This window comes from Cynocephalus volans, chromosome 1 (assembly GCF_027409185.1).
Source record: "Cynocephalus volans isolate mCynVol1 chromosome 1, mCynVol1.pri, whole genome shotgun sequence".
Classification (NCBI taxonomy): Eukaryota; Metazoa; Chordata; class Mammalia; order Dermoptera; family Cynocephalidae; genus Cynocephalus; species Cynocephalus volans.
This window is the reverse complement of record NC_084460.1, coordinates 274,571,716-274,594,012: the sequence shown is the minus strand read 5'-3', so window position 1 is coordinate 274,594,012 and position 22,297 is coordinate 274,571,716. Positions and strand designations below refer to the sequence as shown.

At 37.6% G+C, this 22,297-nt stretch overlaps 1 protein-coding gene across 3 annotated transcripts in view; it reads right to left on the bottom strand.

Moving 5' to 3' along the window:
* The window catches only part of UNC80 (unc-80 homolog, NALCN channel complex subunit), a 207,725-nt gene that overhangs the window by 6,286 nt on the left and 179,142 nt on the right, over positions 1–22,297 (bottom strand). For 2 of the 3 annotated variants that reach the window (XM_063092340.1, XM_063092339.1), the window contains 10 exons: positions 20,489–20,689; positions 18,096–18,219; positions 17,010–17,135; positions 15,636–15,759; positions 14,697–14,903; positions 11,533–11,717; positions 10,768–10,933; positions 9,201–9,380; positions 6,236–6,374; positions 3,584–3,640 (listed from right to left, as the gene is read on the bottom strand). In XM_063092340.1, coding sequence (XP_062948410.1) covers positions 3,584–3,640; positions 6,236–6,374; positions 9,201–9,380; positions 10,768–10,933; positions 11,533–11,717; positions 14,697–14,903; positions 15,636–15,759; positions 17,010–17,135; positions 18,096–18,219; positions 20,489–20,689 — 1,509 coding nt within the window. The remainder of the gene's footprint in view (positions 1–3,583; positions 3,641–6,235; positions 6,375–9,200; positions 9,381–10,767; positions 10,934–11,532; positions 11,718–14,696; positions 14,904–15,635; positions 15,760–17,009; positions 17,136–18,095; positions 18,220–20,488; positions 20,690–22,297) is intronic. The other variant, XM_063092341.1, reaches the window with a different exon arrangement.

Below are 22,297 nucleotides of genomic sequence, written 5' to 3'. Positions count from 1 at the left end.
ACTCAAACTGTCTACCAAAACAAAAAGGCCTCATTTGAAATGCAAAAAAGTAATTTACAAGCTAGAGAAATTTAGACAATGCTAGGAAGATAATGCCGACACAAAGTACCTCTTTTCCCCTTTCAGCATGATGGCCTGGATTGTAGTGAATAAATATTTATGTATCTGCTAATGTAATATACACCCAGTAGTATTTCTTAAAATAAAATAAAGGTAGGCGAACAAGGGGCCATTCAGTAATGCAATAAAAATTCATACCACTCATCTCAAATTACAAAAAAAGATTACAGATTGAAGTATACTTCATTAATAAAATTTTTTAGAAGCACTGGGTGAAATCAGCATGCAGAAAAGTGAATTGGTATTTTCATTGTTTTTATCTGTGTCTTTGGTTTCCATTTTAATATAGTTAGAAAAATCTAGATGTGGAACACAAGACACGCAGCATAGTCATTTACTCTAAGCGATTGACTTGTGATGGGAATGCATAACACCTACACCGAAGGAGCCATGAGACATTTGTATAGAACAGAGAAATACACAGTAAACTAAATCCTACTTTCTCCTTTCCCAATAAAAGATTATGTTTGAAATTTACTTAGCCTGCAAACAACATGCAAGAAAATAGATTTTATGTGCCACAAAATTAAGAGATTAGAGGCTGGAATCAGATTGAAAAGGGGGAATAATCTGGATCTTAGATATCCTGTAGGAACTGATTTAGCAATGGCAAAGTACATATCTGTGTATCACAGCACACATTTTCTTAGCCATTAATTCTCAGTTTCATAAAAAGGTTGTTTTTTTTCCTTTTAGTTTGAGAGTACTTGCCAAGTTTTTATACTTTGAAAATGTGGGTGATCATGAGATGGATTCCACTAAATAGGATACTTTTATTTCATCTCACCTAGGCTCTATAATCATGTTCAAACTTGAGCCTCGCTCCTATTTTTCACTATGATTAAAATTGCCCTTATAGAACAAATAGCATTGTAATCTTTTTTTAAAAAATTAGAGTTCACTGTCAATTCCTGTCTTTTAAAATGTTCTAACATGTCTGAACAAAATCTAACTCTCTAGTATAAACATCCCATCTTAAGTGCTTAAACAACTTCTCTTTCTCTCTATTCTTCTGGAGAGAAAATATATATTGTGTGTGTGTGTGTGTGTGCGTGTGTGTGTGTATTAAAAGAAATTTTCAATAGGTGTGCAAAATTTTTATTGGTTTCCACCTATTCATCAGGTTATCTTGGTCTCTTCCTCATTTAGCCCACTCAGTCCAACTTCTTGCCACTTTGGTCTAAACAAGTACTCTTTCAAAAGCAAAATCCCATAAATGTGTTGCAAAATGTTATGGATCAGGAGTGGGAGATGCATTTTCCCCTTATACATGTTTCCTGATATTCTCTAGGTTCTTGGGACCAGATCTTCCTTAGGACTACTTTGGGTATATTTTGGGTCCTGAGTGCTGGAGTGTGTGCTTAAATGTACTTGACATGGTTAATGCCTTACTGCTCTAGGATTTTAAGAATCTGAAGCACAAAGAAGTCTCATGACAAAATAAGAAAGCCTGGAAACCAAATATAAAAAGTATATATCCTATTTTGTGAACCCACCTCCTAGTAAATGCCAAACGTTCCTCTCCTCCAAAGAGAACTTGGTGACACAATGGAATTCAAGAGATACACTTGCAGCATGTGGCAAAGGTGGATGTGCTACTGGCTGGTGGCGTGCCTCCGCATTAATAGAACTATTTCAGAATCCAAAGTGAGTACCTCAATTTCCCATTTCTGGATCATGGCAACTAGGTGACTGACACCCAGAACTAAAAGTTACAGGAACAACAGATCAACAACAGTTGATCTAAGACAGTCATCAAAGTACTGACATGACTGACTAATTCAGTTGTAGATAAAATCTATAGCTTTGGCTCTGAACCAGTCTGATCTAGCAAGAACTTTGGGTTTATTCCCATTTACACTGGACCCAGGGCAGACTGAATTGGTTTAGTTCAAATAAATCATTTGAACCTTTAGCCAGCCAGAGAGGGCCAAATCCTTTGGAGAATTCAAAAATAAACTCAAACTCCTGCCTTATCTTACCAGTCCTGGACGAGTACTTACTCATCAAGAGTAGAATTTGGCCTAATTGGAAAAGCCCCAGCACAAAGGCAGCCAAGTGGAAGTCTGATTTAATACCTTCTACTTTCAGTAGGCCACTGGAATTATCTTCTAATCAAGGCTTTCCTATTTCACACGTAATCTTAAGCATTAAACAAATGCATTCTATGAAAGCAATAGTCATCCTGCTAGACTTGGTTCAGATTTCTTCAAACACTGTGAACAATTAAGGGAACCCTCTTGAAGATTGTTTTGTTTCTAAACTTCTTCCTTGTCCCCAAAGCTCCTGCTAATGGAATTAAGTCTGCATTCTGCAGCACTTCCACATTTACCACCAATAAGAGACTGATCTGTCAAGGCAAGGGCTCGCAAACACAAATGAATGTCATGACTTATGGGTCCGGTTTAAAAAAAAAAAAAAGATATGTCCCATGATGTGATTTTTCAATCACAAAAGAAAATGTGAAATCTGAACAAGATGCAAAGAAAATGGAAAAAAAAAAACAAAAAAACAAAACCAAAAGACAACCTTTGACAGGAACAGCCTCTCAACATTTCCTCATCTTTGTGATAAAGCAATAAACACGGATGTATATTGTACTCACTATATAATGCAAACCTGAAAGGGAATGTTTTTCTCTTGAGATGAAACAAAGACAGTCCAAGGATGAACAAGAAGCATTACTCCTAATGAGGACTGGTTGAGAGGTGTGAATCAACAGCACAAGATTAGGAATGTTTGACGTGGTTTATCTGAGCGTTAAAGGTGCAGTCCCCTTTTCTGAAGCTTTAAACCAATAGCCAAGACATTATATTGTTTGTACCATAGGACTTCTCTTACTTACCAAGAAATGTGTGTCTAATATTTCATGGCAAGTTTTGGAGTCAACTTTGTGCTAGAACAGACATTCTTTGCATAAATGTTTGAATAAGCTTCTACAATAGCCTGCCAAATAGCATGCATCAAAGAGAAGGAATTACATAAATTGTATTGACATTACTACTCTTCTTATAGCATTATTGTTTTCTTATCATTCGTGGTATTAGCTAAAAGACCTGTCTCAATTTAATAAGGGGATTCTTGATGATGGGGAGTTGTATTAAAATGCCTATGAAAAACAATTCTTAATGAATTTCAGTGTGGGTGGGAATGATTAGAGGGGATAAATTTAACATTTGGCCTATCAAACTTTTTAGACATCCATGGGACAAGTCCCATAGAGAATTCCACGTTTTTGTCTTTGTTTTTCTGTAACCTTTTTAGGCCATTTGTGATTAAGCTGAAAATGAAGGAGGGTTTGCTACACCTTTGACTTCCAGGCTCGTGTGTTCATGAACAACAAAGGGCAAGGAATGGAAATAGGTATCAAGACGGGGTGAGAGGAGACAGGGAGACAGAGGAGACAGGGAACAGCTAGTTTCCCAGCACAGACACCAATAGACAGGTAGCATTGACACTGTACCTAGAGAGGCTGCCCTCAGCGGCCAGGCCCTGGGAGTCATCGAGGACATTAGGTTCACTGCAGGAGGGGTAGGGAGATGAAGCATTTAGGGAAAGAAAATGCAAAAAAAAAAAAAAGAAAGAAAGAAAAAGAAAAAAGGCATGCAATTTTCTGCTTCCAAGAACCAAAAATAAATAAATAAATATAACAGAACAAGGAAGGAAAAGGAGACAGTCAACCATTTCACCTTGTGCTGGCTTTGTCAAGACATAGGACTCGAGGCAATGGGGGAGGAAGGACTTTGGATGCATACGACTCTCGAAGAGGTCTATTTATTGTTCAAGAGTTAAAATTAGCTCTAAATGGACCCATGAGCTCCGAAATGCATTGCAGAATGAGGCTGTAGAAGATAAAACTGTCATTTCTTCAGTGACCATTTGGCTAGGTGGTTATAATTTTTAACCTGTTTTATGTATGCTGTGTTTCATTGACCAAGACCCCTTCTTCTCTCTTGCAAATTCTTACATTATCACACAGAAATCACTTACCATGAAGTGCCACAACCACTCTTGGAACTGATGCCATTGAGAACAGCAAAGAAAGAACCCAACTTCCCCTGCTAATTTTGCAATGAAAATGCAAGTAAACAAATGGAAGGAAGATTTCTTGGAAAATTCACGTGGAACTTGCCTTTACATCCTTACTCTCTGTTCTCTAGTGACTGAATTGTAAATGCCAAAAGAAGAAACCTGTCAGGTTGGTTATGGAATAATAAAATGCTTTATCGATTTATTTGGATGTAGCTGAACTGAGATTTGTGAACAGAAACTGTGTTATACTTTATCTGTCTTTACTTCAGTGCCTAGCATTGAGCTAAACGCCCATGAGGCACTCAATAAATACTTGTTAAATTGGATGGAATTAAATCATTTAAAAAACTGGAGTGCCTGCCTCGAAAGAATCAAGTTTTACCTAATTGTACACTGTAAAAATAGCCTGTTTTAAGGAAGAGGCTCACTTTTGCTAATGTACAGAGACAATATTCTCTTCACTATTCTTCCCAAATCTGACTCAATAATAAAGGGTTTACCTCTCTCTATATATATTTTTAAATTCATTGTATTTTTAAAGTAGAAAAAATTTTATCCGTGGAAACAAATTAATCCCTTAATGGATATGTAGAAAGGGAATTGATGGCCTGGTTATTTGAGGTAAATACCAAACAAGCAAACAAAAACGCCATTTAAAATTCCTACAGTTCTGTAAATCTAAATAAAACTTTTAAATAAATTACTATTTTTCTCTCATTCTTGATAGAACCTTGCATATTGCTAGTAATTAAAAATAAATTGATCCTGGCCTACAGAGGACATTAAAATATATATATATATGTATATATATGTATATACGTATATATATGTATATATAAATAAATTCATAGTTATGCTTATGTGACTTTACATTTTTTTATTTGGACCTGTTATTGTTTGGCTCCTATTTTGTTCACATATTTATAAGACTTTCATTTCAAAGAAAAAATTACCAAATGGTATGTAAAACAATCTTTTACAATGATAGGAACTTTAGTATCTTATTAATCTTTGTAATAATTAAGTGATACTTATATAAAATATTGCTTTCTTAAAAAGCATGCAATTTACTTGTTCACCTTTTATCATTTTCCCCTATTCTTTGATATTTTCCAAACCTAGGTTTTATTTCACAAATTTTATTTCATCTCTGTAATTCTTGAGTCATTTGCAAAAGGATTTGGGTACAGGATAATTACTTCTGCATATAAACTGGTTTTGTCTGATCATTACAAAGTGCCCTGACTTTTATTATTTTCCATGTGTGAATTCTACCACAATGAATTTATAGGTATTTAAAATAAGTAAGAAACTAACTAAAATCACACAAGGAATTGAAAGATTTCAATTCTGGAAATGAAAATATCATTGGTTCTTAGATAATGTTTTGACTCATGTCAGATCATTTTCTGTATTATAATTTTATTGTATATATATCTTGGAAGTTATTTTACTTATACTCTTAAAAGGCAGAGAACACATGAAAATGTTTAAAAGGGTTTAGTCATAGGATCATAGAACTGTAGCTAGAAAAGTTACTTTAAACATCATTTTAGCCAAGCTCCTCATCGCACAGAAAGCTGTTGGGCTATTGTTAAATGTGGGCTATTGTTAAATTGTGGGCTATTGTTAAATGACCTGCCCAAGATCCCATATAGTGGCATAGGTCCTTTTCTGCTTGGTTAGGCATCACTGCCTCTGACTGAACACTGATGACATGTCAGAAGCCTAAACATTACCAGATATATCAAGGTCGTCCTATACTCTTGCCAAGTTCTCATTATTAGTTTAGCTGATGATAAATCTGAAATACAAGAATGTCATTTGACAACCAAAAAGAAGACTATGTAAGGAGAGACAATGCTTGGATCAGAAATCAGGATCCCTCCTACTAGCCTGGCTTAGAAAACTATGTGAATTTTTGCCTGCAGGAACCTAGTTGAAAAGTCCTTTGTTGAATGGTCTGTCTATAGACATTACCGCTGCTCGCTTCTCTTTCAATCTTTGTAGAATAACAGGAATGCATTTTCAGAATCTACCTTTGCCCCCAAATGCAGAGTGTAAGATAGCTGTGGCTCTTTACCTCTGGCTGGGCAACATGCCCACCTCAGCCTGAGGTGCAGACATGCTGGAGACGTGACTGGAGAACCGCCTCCTTCCAATGGAACTCAGGAGGTAAGCTTCTTGCTCACTTACCACACTGGGCATGCTAACAGAGTCATCTGAAAGAGGCAAAGGAATAGAGTGTTATAAAAACTTTGAAAATGATCAGAAAACCCCAACCCAAGTTGTACTTGGGTTCTATCCTTGGCTTGAGTACAATCTTAGGGCTGTCTCAAAAGCTAAATTATCACTGGTGCCTTTGCACAGATAAAGTAAGTAAGACCTTTGGAGTAATGATAATTCCTTACGTCCACGCATCTCCCACCCTCCTAGACTAGAAAAGCCTTTGTGAAATAAATGTAAATGTCTTGTCCATTTTTACAAGTAGATTATTTGTGAAAGTCAACAAGCAACTGCAAATTAAAAAGATTTTCAAAACACTAGAATATAGATTTTTTTAAAGATCCCAGGAATAGTTCAGTAAGGGACTTTGTTACTAAATGAGTCAAGTACATTTTCTTGACATTCAAAAACTGTATTCAGTATGTTTAATGATTTCTAGACTGCTAAGAGAAAGATTTTCAAATTTTTTCAGGAAAAATATTTGAAAAACTAGAAAATTTAGAAATAAGTGCTTATTTTTACCTACATTTCAAAATTTATGTGATCTTGTTTTCTCCATTGAAGCAGAAATTAATGTACTCAAATCCATATGAAAGTTAACCTTAGCATGGTATTTGTGACAAAGGACCTCATTCTAAAAAAGCTAATGTTTGCTGCTGAACACTATAAACATGCTTCGATAAACATATTGGGTTTTGGTCAAAGTATGCTGCCATATAAGATCATCTGATGTCATTTATTTAAAATACCTTACGTGATCATATTTCTAATTGAACTTATTCCAAATTTAAAAGGTGAATACAAAAAGTGCTAGATATTTTAGTTTGATATATAATAACTGACTTGAAATTGATTCTTATTATAGAATAATATTTCCTTTTCAGATGTATTCACAGAGAAGGGAATGAGCAAATGTTCCTTAAAAATATGAAAAACGTGGTAGGATAGATTGAGCTATTTTAAAAGGCCTTTTCTACAGATCCCTTTGATTTTTTTCCCCCTTATTTGAACTCATATATCACTTAACACTCCCCCAACATTCATTTGGTGATTAATCATGTGCTGTCTTCCATTAACCCTTTTGTTAAGTGTTCTTTATTCAAAATGCCTATCATTTCCTCTGCAAGACAATGTCTAAGATCTTAGAGGGCAGAGAACATATCTTTCTCATACTTCCTTGTTCCTTGTCTTATACCTGATAGGTCTTAAAACAGGTTTGATGATTGAATGGGAAAATAGTTTAATTCAAAGCAGTCAACAATCTGGTTTTCAAGTCCTTCCCCATATAAATTAATACACACCCACATCACAACAACACTACAACATTTGTTAGCAACCCTGCTTTCATTGGGATGGTTGTGATGTTTGAGAACAGAGAAATTAGCAAAATATTGCATGTCTTCCCATCCCCCCTACCCCCCACCAGTATATGAGTGTTGGCTCTTGGCCAATTATATTACTGTTCATGTCTTCTCTAATTTTCTTCCCTAGCTCCTTCCTACTGGTTAGGTCATCTATTTATTCATAAGGTTACTGCAAAATTTATTTACCTCTACAAAAGATGGATGGTATAATTTCTCATCATTAAAAAAAAAACTTGCTGGGAGGGACTACTTCAAGCATTAAAGAAAAATGGATTTTACTTTAAGTTCTGAACTGTTACCAGGACTTAACAGATATTTAAACCGTTGATCCTTGTCTTTCATTTTGTTTTCTTGGTTAAGATTTTTCAAGATTTACCTAATTACAACCTCAGGTGTATTTCCATGGGCAGTCACCAGGGTGATTTAGACACAAGTATGTCTGCAGATTGGGTACAGGACAATATGATTCTCTCTTCATCTGACTAAATAAAATTAAAACTAAATCTGGAAATATTACTGTTAAATGTTTTGACAAAGCTTTCTGTTTCTTTTCCTTTCTTACACACCCAACTGTAGTGAGACATTTAAATACTTTCATTTATCTTAGTTAATTAAAATTCTAATCTCAACTCCCTTTCCTCTATTTAATTTAGTTGAGAGTGGGGCTTTTTTTTGTTGTTTGGTATGGAGAGGCTCTGAGTGGAGATCTAGATTTTGTTCTCATTCTTGAGGCACTGACAGCACAACTTTGCTATAGATGTTATATCAGTGAGTCTTAAAACATAGTGGAACATAATCAATGCATTAAAAATGCCTTAAATGGCAGTGGCATTTAATGAAATCTTTCACCCTGCTTTTTAAAACCTCCTGGTAAGCATACACATGAAGTATTTCTTCAGTGGATTTTCCTTCATTTCATTCACACCAAATCTTTGGCACATGCATTACAAATCCTGGGCTGACCTAGTCACTGGGGATTCTTTTAACTAAAATTTGAGTTGTATCCCCACAAGACAGCCTGCTGGTTTACATACGGTTGTTGTAGCCAACCAGTCTCTTCTGAGTTGTGAAAAGTCCCACTCTCCCTTGCCCAGTGGGGTTCTGTAAGTGCTGAGCAACTCTTTAAGCAAGATGGCCAGGAGGAAGGGGAATAAACCCTTTCCTTAGTTACTTATCCACAGTTTAAACAATAGTTAATGGAAAAGGTTGAATATGTAAGCTCAAAGAAAATTTACTTTTTGCCTATATTTTTTCCAAACTGACCAAGAATATCAAGGAATTTACAAAAGAGTAGGCATTAGGAATTATGGAATCAGTCACAATTCCACCTTGAATCCTTTTTGCAAAAATGTTTACAGGATCAGAACTGGAAAAGGTCAGAAGGGTAGAAATCCTTCCCCAGCCCTCACTCATATGGTCAAGCTGTGTCTCCCACCCAGATTCTTCAGGATGACCTACTTTCCTCATCCTCCTCATCAGTCCGACTCAGGGTGTCCTGTGAAGCCTGCTGGGATTGCTCACTGTCCTGCTCCCAGACAGTGCCCGTGCCTGTGTTAGAGCGGGACATGGTGGCCAGGCTCAGGCGGTAAGCAGAGGTGGAGGTGCCCACGGTACTGATGGATGTCTTCCCTTGGTAGGCTAGGGGAATTGAGAGACCAAAAGAAGTGCATGGTGAGGATCTTGAAAGAAAACCAATGTTTGCTTCAAAGTCCTCCCTGACCACTTGCATTTTTTTAGGAAAGATCCAGTTAAACAAAGTGTCCCAGACAAATAATCTTTAGGACAAAGTAGCAAATCAAAGCAGGGATGTTCTTTTTTTAAAAAAGTAAATCAATGTTAGTCACTGATGTACTTACACAGTAATTGAATAGTTTTCTTGTGAAATCATAACATCTCTAACGATGTAAAATGCTTTGACTTTGCTTCTTCTCTTATTGCTTTTCTATTTCATTTTCCAAGGTTGGTAGGATGTTAGTTAATTCTGACCTGAATTGTATGTTCCAACTTGCTAGTTTTTACTGAAAAACATATCTTACCTGACACAAGCATATGAAAGTAATAAATAAGTTCTGATATCAGCCCCACAATCAAAATCAGAATATGTAATCAGAAGGGTTCTCAGTCTTCGTTTCTGGAAATTACAACCTTTGTAATAATACTCCTCAGTTCTACGCAAGATTATTTTATCATAAAGCATAATATTTGAATGGCAATGTGTAGATTTCACCAAGATTGTACTTGTCAAAATTTTGGTTTTTAACAGATTGTCTACAAACAACAATAAAAGCTTTAGAAAGGACATATTATATACTACGTATGGGTAATGACTGCCCTCTAATGGCAGATAATGATTTATTTTCCTTCCTCAGTAGTCTGTTAATAAAATGGTAAAAAGTAAACAATGCACTCCCAAAGAAAATCTTTTGAATATGTAAAAAAATAATAATAATAAAAATAATAACTTCTAGCCCAACAACTCTAATTCAACTCTCCGCATTCTAATTTGTGAAAAGTTAAAGTCTTTATAATCAATCACTCAGATCTGGTTTAAAATCCCCTGGTTGTTATCACTTCCTACGTTTCAGTTATTTAACTTCCACTGAGTCTGTTTTCTTATTCTTTAAGTGCTCTTTCAATTATGCACCCTGCAGGTATTTGTGTGGATTGAAGGAAACATCTATGAAATAATCTATCATATAATAGATTCTCAATAAATGAGTCTCCTCTTTTCAGAAAGGGAATGAAGAATTCAAACATTTATCCCCAATTAAATATTCAAGAGAGAGCTTAACTGATAAAATAAAGATTAAAAAATATGTAGAAAAGGAATAAAATTAAACTCCTATGATACCCCTTTGATTTCTGTTTTGTTGTTGACAATGGTCATGTGGTTAAATCTACCAGTGTCCCCAAATGGCTAATTCATATGTGGTTCCAAAAAGAGTGGTGACCTGGGAAGAGGGATTCTTTGTAGGTTTTGAGTTCCGTTGCTCAGACAAATTCAAAACACCCCATGCTTACTTACCTGATCCACTGTGAACCGCCTCTTTTAGGATTTTTAGTTCACTGTTGAACTCAGCAATGAGTGAGCTCTTACACAGTGGGCGTGGTATGAAGCGCCGCTCCAGCTGGTCAGCAATATGTTGCCGGGCAGAAAGCTCTTCATGATTCTCTGCAGGTTGGGCCAGGAGCTGAAAGGAAGTATCGCATTCTCAGGGCCTCAATTTTACCATCTATAAAATGGGCTAATATGGTACCTACTTCATATTCGTGAGGAGAAAATAAGGTAATGAATGCAAAGTTCTTAGACCAGTACTTTATACAGGAAGTGCTTAATAAACACATTGTTTGAATCACTGCCTTAAGAAATCAGGGCATGAAAAGAACAAAAGATTAGATGAGTTCTGAGGGGCTTGGAGGAAAAACATGCTTTAATATTCTGTCTTTTTCTTATGTTTAAAATCAAATCTCTGACATGCCTCTGAAGATAAGAGAACATTCTTCAGACCATTCCACTGGGCCAATCTTTTTCGGGGGTGAGGAGGATGACGAACAGGGAGTGGACAACATTTTATAGACTCTAATAAAGTTCTTTCTGTGAAGTTTCTTCTAACATGAAATTTTATCCTCTGTGATACATTCGGGCTGTTTTCTCATCAAGCCAATGTTAACACATCCTACCAACTGGCTACAGCAGGTCCCATAAGCACTTCGCCATAATCATGCCTTAATGGAAAGCAGCACATTCACAGGGACCTGTCACTCGCAGGAGAAGAAGCACACACCGCACCTTGCACTGGATGAAAGGGCGCAAGAGCACGAAGATGGGGATTCGGGTCCGCACGATGAAGTCGAGGAAGTCCCACAGGGCCAGGCCCCCCACCTTCCGCAGAGCCATCTCCTTCACCTGCAGGCTCAGCCAGTACCACTGGCTTCCGAGCTGCCTCTCAAAGCAGACGAGAATCACCTTCAGCGCTTCACACCAGGAAAAGACAAAAGTGAGCCCATATGTTTGTGTTTCAGAGGAACCCTACCCACGTCTACAGTCATTTATGCATCGGGAAATTTTCCAAAATTCTAAACTCTCGTCATGTTTCCAAACGCTTAATGTGCACTCCTGAGCAAGAGTGTTCTGGACTTCAAGACAAAACCTTGTATGGTAAACATGTTTTGATCCTGATTAGGAGAACACAAATATCTTTCTTAAGTGCACTGAACTACTATTTGGGAAAAAATAGAACAATGTGGTCCACAGAATTTAAAGGGAAATGTTTTATATACATGACGTGTGTGACTAATGTTTTACTTTCCAAAAGTTTTGTCATAGTGGCTTTTTGGGAATACCGGCATATTACTCACATCCTTGGCTAAAACATGGATGTTTTAAAATCTATTTTTTTTTTTTATCTTTTGAGTATAGAAATAAATGTTTGTATTGAACCATGCAGAAGTGCACAAAGTTAAAAAAAAAATTAAGTCCTTACCCTTCTCCATTCCCTTCCTGACCCTAACTTAAACTGCTCCCCAGAGTTAACCAGTAAATGTGTTTCAGTATATTTTTCCATATATGAAAACACCTCTCTCTCTCTCTTCCCCCACCAATTCCCCTCCCTCTCTCTAATAATTCACATCATGTCAATTACTAAACCCTGTTGGATTTCTTTTACAATACCTCTTTCTTCCCAGATTCTGGCAGCCCCTTCACGATCTACATTTACTTATTTTTTTCAGGAAGCAGATTTACCAAGCAGTGTGTCAGGACAAACCGAGGTATCATAAAGATGTTGAAGACTACGATGGGAGCTTCCTCTGCCAGCTCAGCTCTCACCACAGGGCCTGCCATTGGGCAATAATCAAGTAAACCTAGGCCTTCTTGATCATGTCTTAAAGCCCATCTATCTCATTATCTAAAAACTTTGCGTGACAAACATGTTTTGATTCTGATTAGGAAAACACAGATATCTTGCTTGAGTGCATTGAACTGCTAAATGCACACAAAGATCCAACTCCTTAAAACCCTCAAGAGTCACATACACTTTTACGATCTTTACGACATTTCCAGGGGAGATCTATGCTCTCTAACAGAGAGAGATGCTGTGAAGATTCTTCCTTATGCATATCCTTCCTTAAAATTTCACTTTTCACAGTAGTTGTTTATCTCAATTACTGTCTTTCAACTAAACAAGCAAATGGACAAAAAGCAACGTTCCTCTTTCCCTACCCCGATTCTGATGACATTTGTACTGTTATGTGCCTGTCAGCTGATTCTGGGTCTCTGCCATTCTCCCACCCACCCTCACCTCCATCAGCCCAGCACACAGCAGTACATAACAAGGGGCTTCAGACCAGAGTCTCTGGAGCCAGATGGCTTGAATTTGAAACCTGGCTCTGTCACTTATTAAGTGGGTGCCCTTAGGGAAGTTGTTCTACCTTTCTGGCCTCGGCCTTTTCATTCCTAAAATGAGAATAACATTAACATCTTAGAGTTGTGAGGATTTGAGGATTTGATATGATGATAATGTAAAGCATAGAAAACACTGCTTGGTGCATAGTAAGTGCTCCAAATAAATGTAAAAATAAATTTAAAATAGAGGCCCAGTAGCCTGGCCAAGTACGTAAAGTGAAAAAAACCTTCACTGAAAAGGCAGAAAGTGGAGCTGGCCAGTTAGCTCAGTTGGTTAGAGCACGGTGTTGTAACACCAAGGTCCTTGCACTGGCTAGCTGCCAGAGAAAAAAAGGCAGAAAGTGGAAAGCACTGAAAATATACACTCATCAAGTGTTTTCCCATATCCTCGTCTTACATGGTGAGTCCCTGTCCTCCATCATCCTCTGTGTAATACCAAACCTCATGCAGGACTCTATGCCAGAGTCTGGATTTTACATGAACCCTACTTTTCCATGCCCTGGACAACTGAGCCCTCATGTGCGTAGGTCCTATGCATGTGAATTTCTTGTTTCTTTTCCTTCTCTTTCATTCTCATTGTTAATCGCATCATTTTCAAATATATCCCTTTATAATTCAGTCCAAACACCCCCCACACTCCAAACTCCTGTTTTCGTCAGTGTGGTTACATCCATCTTATACTCTCAACCAGGATCTGCTGTGGTGAATTAAAAGATGTCAGGCAAGAGCTTCTCAACTTTCTCCTTTTGACATTCCCTGCTGCCGGCCTTCCTGTTCTCAGTGTTAAGGTGAGAATGGTCTTTCCCCCTGGCCCTGTTTATTCAGGGCCAAAGAGTGGCCTTCCACTGTTCCATGGGTCAGGACCAAGTCAAAGTCAGGGAAAGGGTAATGGGAAAGTAGGAGTCAAAGGGGGAGGGAATTGGCAAGCCTATAGGAGGAGAATAAGTGGACTGGCCTCCCTAGAGTGAAGATCACAATGGAGGTTTAAAGATGGCATTGCAAGGGAAGAAAAATAGTTAGTAGGGGCATAATATACTGCAAGGCCACCATGTCTTCCTGCACAGAATGTGGACTGCTCAACTTTAGGGGCTCCATTCACACACACCAATGAGCCCCATGAATTGTGCAGTGCAGTGTCCCTATACTAGACTGAGTCTAGATCTGATAACAGCTACCAAATCTCACTAGTGATCTTGTACTGAATCCTTATTGCAGATGCCTTCCTTACATGCCCAGACACTCTTATAAAAACAACCACGTAACTTAGGCACTACAGATAAGAAAGCACTTTGTTTTTCGGCATATGTTTACTCAAGGAAATCAGACTCTTTTGTAAAGGTAATGTTTCCTGTTCAAGTGATGTCTTTAAATACTTTCTGGATTGAGGCTCCCTAAATACTTTCTGAGTAAAGATGGAACTTAACTATGTACATTCATATACACATATATGAATACATATGCATATACATGCACACATACATATACATACACATACATACATACACACATATGCATACACATACACACACACACACAGAGAAAGTACCCACCCAAGTATGCTGCTTGGCTGGTGGACTCGGCCAGCCCTTCCTTGCGTAAGTCTTTCCCTGCATCCCCAGGGGTGGAGCAGTGGGCAGGGGAGCTCTCCAACATGAAGTTCTTGCTCCTGGATGTACTGATGATCCGTGGTGGCAGGAGCACATTAATAACCGTCTGCAGCAGCAGCTGCACCTCAGGCTGCTCCAGCCACGGACTATCTGAGGGGCAGAGTTTGGAAGAGGGAAGCAGAAAGAAAACAGTCATAAGGCAGACTTTCCACATTAGACACAGAAATATTCAGCTCTCTTTCCAATTCCAAACTAGAACACCCTAGAAATTTGGGTGTTCCCGGCCAAGTACGGCTTCTCCCACGGACAGAAACAGCATTCCTGCCACCATAGTTGGTACCCAAAGGCTTGTGTTCTTAGCCAAATCTCTCGCTTACCATTTCAATCTCCTTTCTTTTTACAAATACTCATAATGTACTGTTCTTACATTTGAGATAAACTTTTTCTAAAAGAAAAATCCCCCTAAGAGAGAAGAGTAATGAAAATATATTGGAATTTAATGACAGTGGCAGGATTTCTGCTAAACCCAGTGGCAGTAGGTTACAAAGTCCATTCACCTGTCAATTCTCATCATACAGTACTTAAACTAATACCATTTTCTTTTTTTTTAAAAATGAAACATTGAGATGATGTTCTGATATTTGCTGTACTGAATGATTTTAAATAGAACATATCTTCTAAGAAGTAGAGTAGAGAAACTTTCGTCCCATGTGGGCTAAACTGAAAGGAATAAAAACTCTTATTTCCTAAGGTAACCCTATTTAACTCATTCAGATTGACTTCAGTGATGGCCTTCATGGGAGAAGGAAAAAGAAATAACAGGCTGACATTTAAGAAAATGTAACAACAATGATAAATTTCTTTTAGTTAAATTAATCAGACCTTTGCTTCCAGATCCTACTGTGAGCACAAATGGGATGAGGAGATTTAAAAGCATCCCTTCCCTTCGCTCTTGATTGGTGAAAGGGGAGATCACATGGCTTAAAGGAAAATCTTCTTTTAAAGCCTGTGCAGCAATAATAGAAAAAAAGATTAATTGACCACCACACCCATTTAGCATGTTTGATTTTACACAGCATGACGGAGACGGTGACTCCCTGCTGGCTGCTCCTGTAAACTATGAGTTCAATTGTCGTCTGCGCAGCATACAAGATTCACTCAAAACTGATGCTTTACCATTTGCTTGACATAACTGAGAGCTATATACCTAAAAAGACAGTAACATCTTGAATATTAAATGAAAAATTATAATACTTATGGTCAGGTTACAAAAACAACCTCATTTCCCCATTAATTCTCTCCATGCGTCCACCAATAAGTATTTTAGAGACAAAAGAAAAGAAAGAAAATGAGAACTTGCCACTTGCACCATTTGGGAGTGATTTAAAAGTCTTCCGACCCCTAAGGCCTTATCCAGGCCATGAAAAAATAAACAATATAAAAAGAAATGATTTTTGTCCACAGGTTATTAAAATGTGTTTCTTTAGGGATGTCATTGTTCCCGTTTGCATAGTGGCCACAGCTCTTACCTAGTCTCTTTTCTATCATTGACCCATTCGCTGGATGATGGGCCATCAAGCTTGATGGTCAGATAATGGATAGGTGACTTATCCATTTGTGTCAATTGTGTACTTTTTATTGATTACAGAGCTTTCTGATGATTTACTGCTCTCTAAAATTGCATGACACACAGAAATAGTCAGGGGAATTGGATTCTGCACTTTTTGACTTCAAATGATTATTTTAATTTTAAGAAATAAGGTTGGAGAATTTTTTTAAAAAGCACCCACAATATTCAACCCACAATCATTAAAGAAAATTAAAGTATTCAAAGTCCAGTAATAACATTTGGAAGAATTTCATATTACAATTCTTTCTGAAAATAATTTAAAACCAGACTGTGAATATTTCCGCCTCTTTTAATTAACAATTGTGAGCTGATTATCTGTGAACCATTATTTTGCACACATTTTAAATGACTGAAGGTACTTGCACACATATAAAATGACTGAAGTAATTCCTTAGGTTGTGGCAGGACTAAATGACTCTGCTATTTTTGAGATCTCAAGAAGAATTACAGAAGTACAACTTAGGGCCAAGCTCAGGGTTGAAGCTCCAAACCCATAAAAGTTTGGAGATGTTTACACTTTTGTTTCACAGATTTTGCCCAGCCTTTGCAGAAAAAAAGAGAACACCATGATGTGGTGCCTCCACCAGCAACTTAGTGAGCGTGACAAACAGGTAAGGCAGTCACACCTGTATCTGCAATGCTACAAGCCGGACAACAGCTGTGCTGAAGGGCAGAGGTGGTGAGAGATAAGGGCTGAGATGAAGAAGGGGTAATCCATCAGCAACACTGGAAGGTCCTACCACTCCCATCACCTGAAATACAAACAGAGCACATGACCAGCCTTGACTATTGCCATTTCATGCAACTGTAGTAAGGAAGTCTCATTCAATAATAATGATATTAATAATAATGATAATGATAAATTGAAGGTTGGGCATGTTACTTTCAATCTTTTCTTTCTTATTGACTTCTTTCAAAGGCATGTAATGTCTGGAGTCAGATCGAACATTAAACTAGATTCAGCCAAGGTTTTGTAGAATGTTGTTTGTAGCTAACTATGTAAATAATGAGAGATGAACCAAAAAGCTGTTCTAATCAGGAGATTGGACACTAATTTGTGGATTCAAAGGAATGGAGTCAACATTCTTTGATGGAGCAAATACTAACAATGATGATGGCAAGAGCTCTATTTGCACTAGGCATTCCAGCTACAGGTTTATTGCTCGACTAATTAAGCAGCAGATCCTACTCAATGAAATGCTCTAACACACGGTTTCCATACATTGTACAAAACCTTGTCAGGACCAGACTCTAGATATTACATAAATTATTTTTAAAAGTTTTTTCTTCGTCCCATAAATCCTAGACTGGCTGACTCATAGTGTCATTTTGCAGTCTAAAAGAAAAAAAGTCCTCTTCATTTTAAGCTCCCCCACCCCAGACTACCTCAACTTCTAGCCAATTGTGCAGTTTCCACCACCCCACTCTCCAACTGGCAGCCCTCAACTCTCAGCGCAACTTGAAGAGGTGAATTATCAAAGTGGGGCGTGGGAAGCAGCACATCGAGATCCCACCTGTGTAGGGATGGGCCCCTTGATCTCCCCACACACCACCTTGAAATGTACCTCACTCATTTCAGTGTCACCTGAGCCATCTGTTTTCATGGGTAGGTAGGGGCACAAAGTGGTTGACCTGTAAATCTTCAATTCAGAGAAGTCAATAGCAGAGTTAAATTTTGCAAAGTTCCATAAGATTGCCACTTGGCTACTCACCAGATTGACACAGACATTGATCAGTGACCTAAGGTGAGGCAGGAAGGATATGATTGGCTGCCTCTGAAGTGTCAAACAAACCCCTTCAATCAAATTGCTGGCAGGCTCCCACTCAACCTGTCGCCTGGAATACAATATAGGAGCCATTAGCGGCTTGGCTCCCTTCTGGGGACAGTCTGAAACAAGTGAATGAGACAGTGATTCTGACGCCCATCTAAGACAGGATGTGTGTCTGAGACGACAAAGTGCTTCACACGGGATGAAGTTTACCCATGTTGTTCCAAAAGTACAGAGAACACTGGGAGGGGAAGAAGATACTGAAACGTAGCAGAGGCACTACTCCCCCGCTCGACTAATGAGACAAAATCTATTGAAGAAAAAACAGAGATGATGAATGGGTTGCATTTTAGTTCCCTGGTTTTAGCTTTGAGACAGTGTCCTAGGACTACTATTTTAGGAAACCCACCATGAGGATAATTACTCCCAACAGAACTAATCTAACCCCGACTCCATTTCTCAAATCTGTTTATCAGGCTACACTGGATCCCATCAGCTTTTATATCAGACTACTACTAATTGGATTTATATGGCTTTACTCCTGCCAAAAAGATCACATTAGAAGAAAACAGCCTATTTAAAAAGCATTCTTTCTTGGCCTCCCAAGAAATGATATTTTTTGCCTACTTTCTATGGTAGTATAAATGGTGGCATGCATAACCCAATTACACGAACGTGGGATTTTCTGTAATAAAAGTCAATCCCATCTGCAATTGTCTGAATACTGAAAGATTTAACCTTGTGGCCTCCAAATAAACAGTAAAGCTTTACTGATATCAACACTATTTTCATATATTTTCCTGGAAATACCTTCTAAGCTTATATTTCCTACCAAAATGGAATCTCTGCAACAACAACATGGAAATGCATTCATAGATGAAGATATATTGACAGCCCTGATGCCAAAGGTGCCCAAGTAATCTAAGGGTCCAGTCAACATTTCTTGTGTTGAATTGAAGGAACTAAAGAAATTACACCCAAGCAAATCCCATATTCACAGCATGCCTCCTAAGAAAATTGCCTACAACTGACCAAGTCTGTGCATTAATCCAGAAATCTACTTCTGGGAAGCATGATATCCTTTACAATGGGCTTAATTATATGACAAATGGGTAAGTTTATGGAGGTGTTTAACATCTTTAGATACCAGGTTACTTAAGAAAAAGAATTTATTTTGACACACACTTGTATGACAGCTATAAATCTTTGATCAGTCATTTGTGGATAGACAGATGTTCTATTGTGTCCACTAAGGAAATAGTTCTTTAAGAACAAGTATGTCCATGTCACTGAAATAACCTGAAGTAATGTACAGGCATTCATCACCATGGCATAAAAGAATGCAAGGGGTCTTCAAAAAGTTCATGGAAAGTTTTGTATTAGCTTTAAATTCTATTTTTCCATGAACTTTTTGAAGTACTGTCATATAAGAACAAAACCATCAATTAATAGAATGAAATATTTCAATTTTTTTTTTCCAGTGACTTCTGATGGTTCCATATATGTGAAGAAGGGCACGGGCTAATGCCTGGAAAATTACTGACAAATTGAACACTTAGTGCTATATATTCTTGGGTAACAGTTTCATTGATTCTGGGTTTAGTTTAAAAGGACAGAAAATGCTCTCATTAACAAAACTTGCAATTTCCGAGTTAGTGAGTTGACCAGTATTTACCAGTCGAACTTCCTGCTTACTATAACTATAGTTTCCACACTAGGCTATCATCTTCAGGGAGACTGGTTCAGAGACAGCTGCTTATAGAAAGGCTACTGATGAGTATTTCTCGGGCCACTGAACAGAGATCAAGTGGTAAAAATGTTCATTTAGTACTACACTGAATCAGGTGAAAATGTGAAAACTGGTATTTGTTATCAATACTGTGACCTTTCTGGCTGTTGCTTGACTGATTATTGTAAAGCTTGGCATTTCTCTAAACCTGTACCCAAATATGTTAACTATGTTAAATACAGTATTTTGAACATCAAATCAATTTCTTTTTTTCTTAGATGTTTTATTTATGAGGCATACCCTACCTTATTTCAAAAGTGATTGAAGGGTACTAGTTGAATTTCTTATGTGTGTTAGATGAGAAACATGATAGCTAAGAAATGGATAGATTTTTCAAGATGAACACATGTATTTTTAAAGAAAATGTCATTTCCTCAAAACGTAGACTGTTACTGAGACACTCATAGACCTGCTTGGCTATGCATATATACCAACAGAAAACTTTCAGGTCATTCACTCAACTCCAGATTGATCCACCATCTTAAAAAATGACAAATCCTAATTCTGAAGCTTATAATATCAACAGCTGACTAGGAGCCTTCCTCACCTCAAAGTAGGCATCTTATGAATTTTGTTGAACATCCTATCCAATCTCTTTAAAATGAGAATAAGGGCTGGCCTCACTGCCTCGGCTGTCCAGTCGGTAATGGGCAGCATCTCCATGATGTAGCGCCGAAGCCCCCGGCTCTCCATTGTCTGCGTGTCATATGGTGCCAACTTCAGAAGGGAGTGTGCAATTTCTGCCAACCTAAAATGATTTTTTTTAGAAGAATTAGCACAGAATGCCACAATGGGAATTTCCCCACATAGCATCATGCTAATCACCTCTTACCAGTGCACCAGCACTCTAGACTAAGAACATTCTTCCCAACATCTTCCATCCCTCTGCTCTTCTCCTATGTATCAATACATTGATACCTGTACATGCGTATTAATAGAGAACCACAGAATGTTTCAGAGGATAAACATGAAGAGCATCTGATGAGATGTCATGTCTATCTTAAAACCCAGAGAGGTTAAGGATAGGCCAAACATATCTAGAGAATGTCACTTCCATTTCTCTCTTTCATATCCATTTTCTCTCTTTTTGTCTTATACACAGATCCTCTTACTCTGCTGAGATTCTTCATATAATTGACCCAGTTGGACTGTCTGGATGGCTTTGGTTTGGGTTGACCCCACTTCTCAGATTTTTCAACTCTGTTCCTAATGGTAGGGAAAGTCATGCTTCCTTTAAGGTTGGCCCAGGTTTCCAGTCACCAGATCCAAGTGTGTATGTCCTAAGTGTGGGATTTTCTAAGGTGGAATTGGCCAACAGGACTGATTGGGCAAATGGAGCTTCTGGTAAATGTAATAGCTGGTTAACTAAATAATCTTCTAAACTATATATGAATTACCAATTTCCAGATAATACAAATACAATGATACACATAGTCTTAAAGCCAATTTAATTTAATGTTGTATGAAAGAGAAAGTTTGAAATTTTACAGTGCCTCACAGTCAAATACACTGAGTGGATGCAGAATGTACAGAAGATAGTCAGAGGCCATCCATACCCATTCATGGAATTATCTTCCATCTATGCTGTATGATTTGAGCTTGGATTTTTTTTTCTCAAAAATGCTTACATGTTCTAAAAAATATACCCAAGACTTCTATCACAGTGGCCAAAATGTTCATATTTTTATGTTAAGATACTGAAAATTCCTTCGAAAACAAATTTCTTTTGGAAAAGTAATAATTTAAGCCACTATCACCCATTATTTGAATCTTTGGCTTGAATCAGTATATGTCTAGCCAGGCATATAAAGGATGCTATGGAAGTGGAATGCAGGTCAGGGAATTCTGATGGAGAAGGGAATAAAGAGACCTAAAATTGCCTAGGAGGGAATGGCATTGTCTAGAGACACCTATACACTGAGGGTTTTCAGGACTGTTACTAAAAGAAAGGAGGAGGTTTGAGATAAATGAACATCAGAAAAAAGCTTCTCTATTTTTTTTTTGAAGCAGTTTGCCTTGGAAAAGCTCTGAAGATAATTTTCTTAAAGACATGGAATCTCAGGATTTAAAGAGACCTTAATAGTTCTTTGGGGCAGCAGGGTTCCACATACTGGGCCTCTGACTGATAACCTCTCACTTAAAAAAAAAATACAGCTTAAAAGGAAAACTAAAAAATGTAGTTTCTCAGACCCCACCCAAGATCAAATAAATAAGAATCTCTAAGGGTTGGGCTAAGAAATCTGCATATTTTTACTTTTATTTTGGAAAATCTCAGAAAGATGCAAAAGTAGAGAGACTAGAATATAGCAAAACCCCCAATGTACCCATCACCCAGATTCAACAATTAGCAATTCAT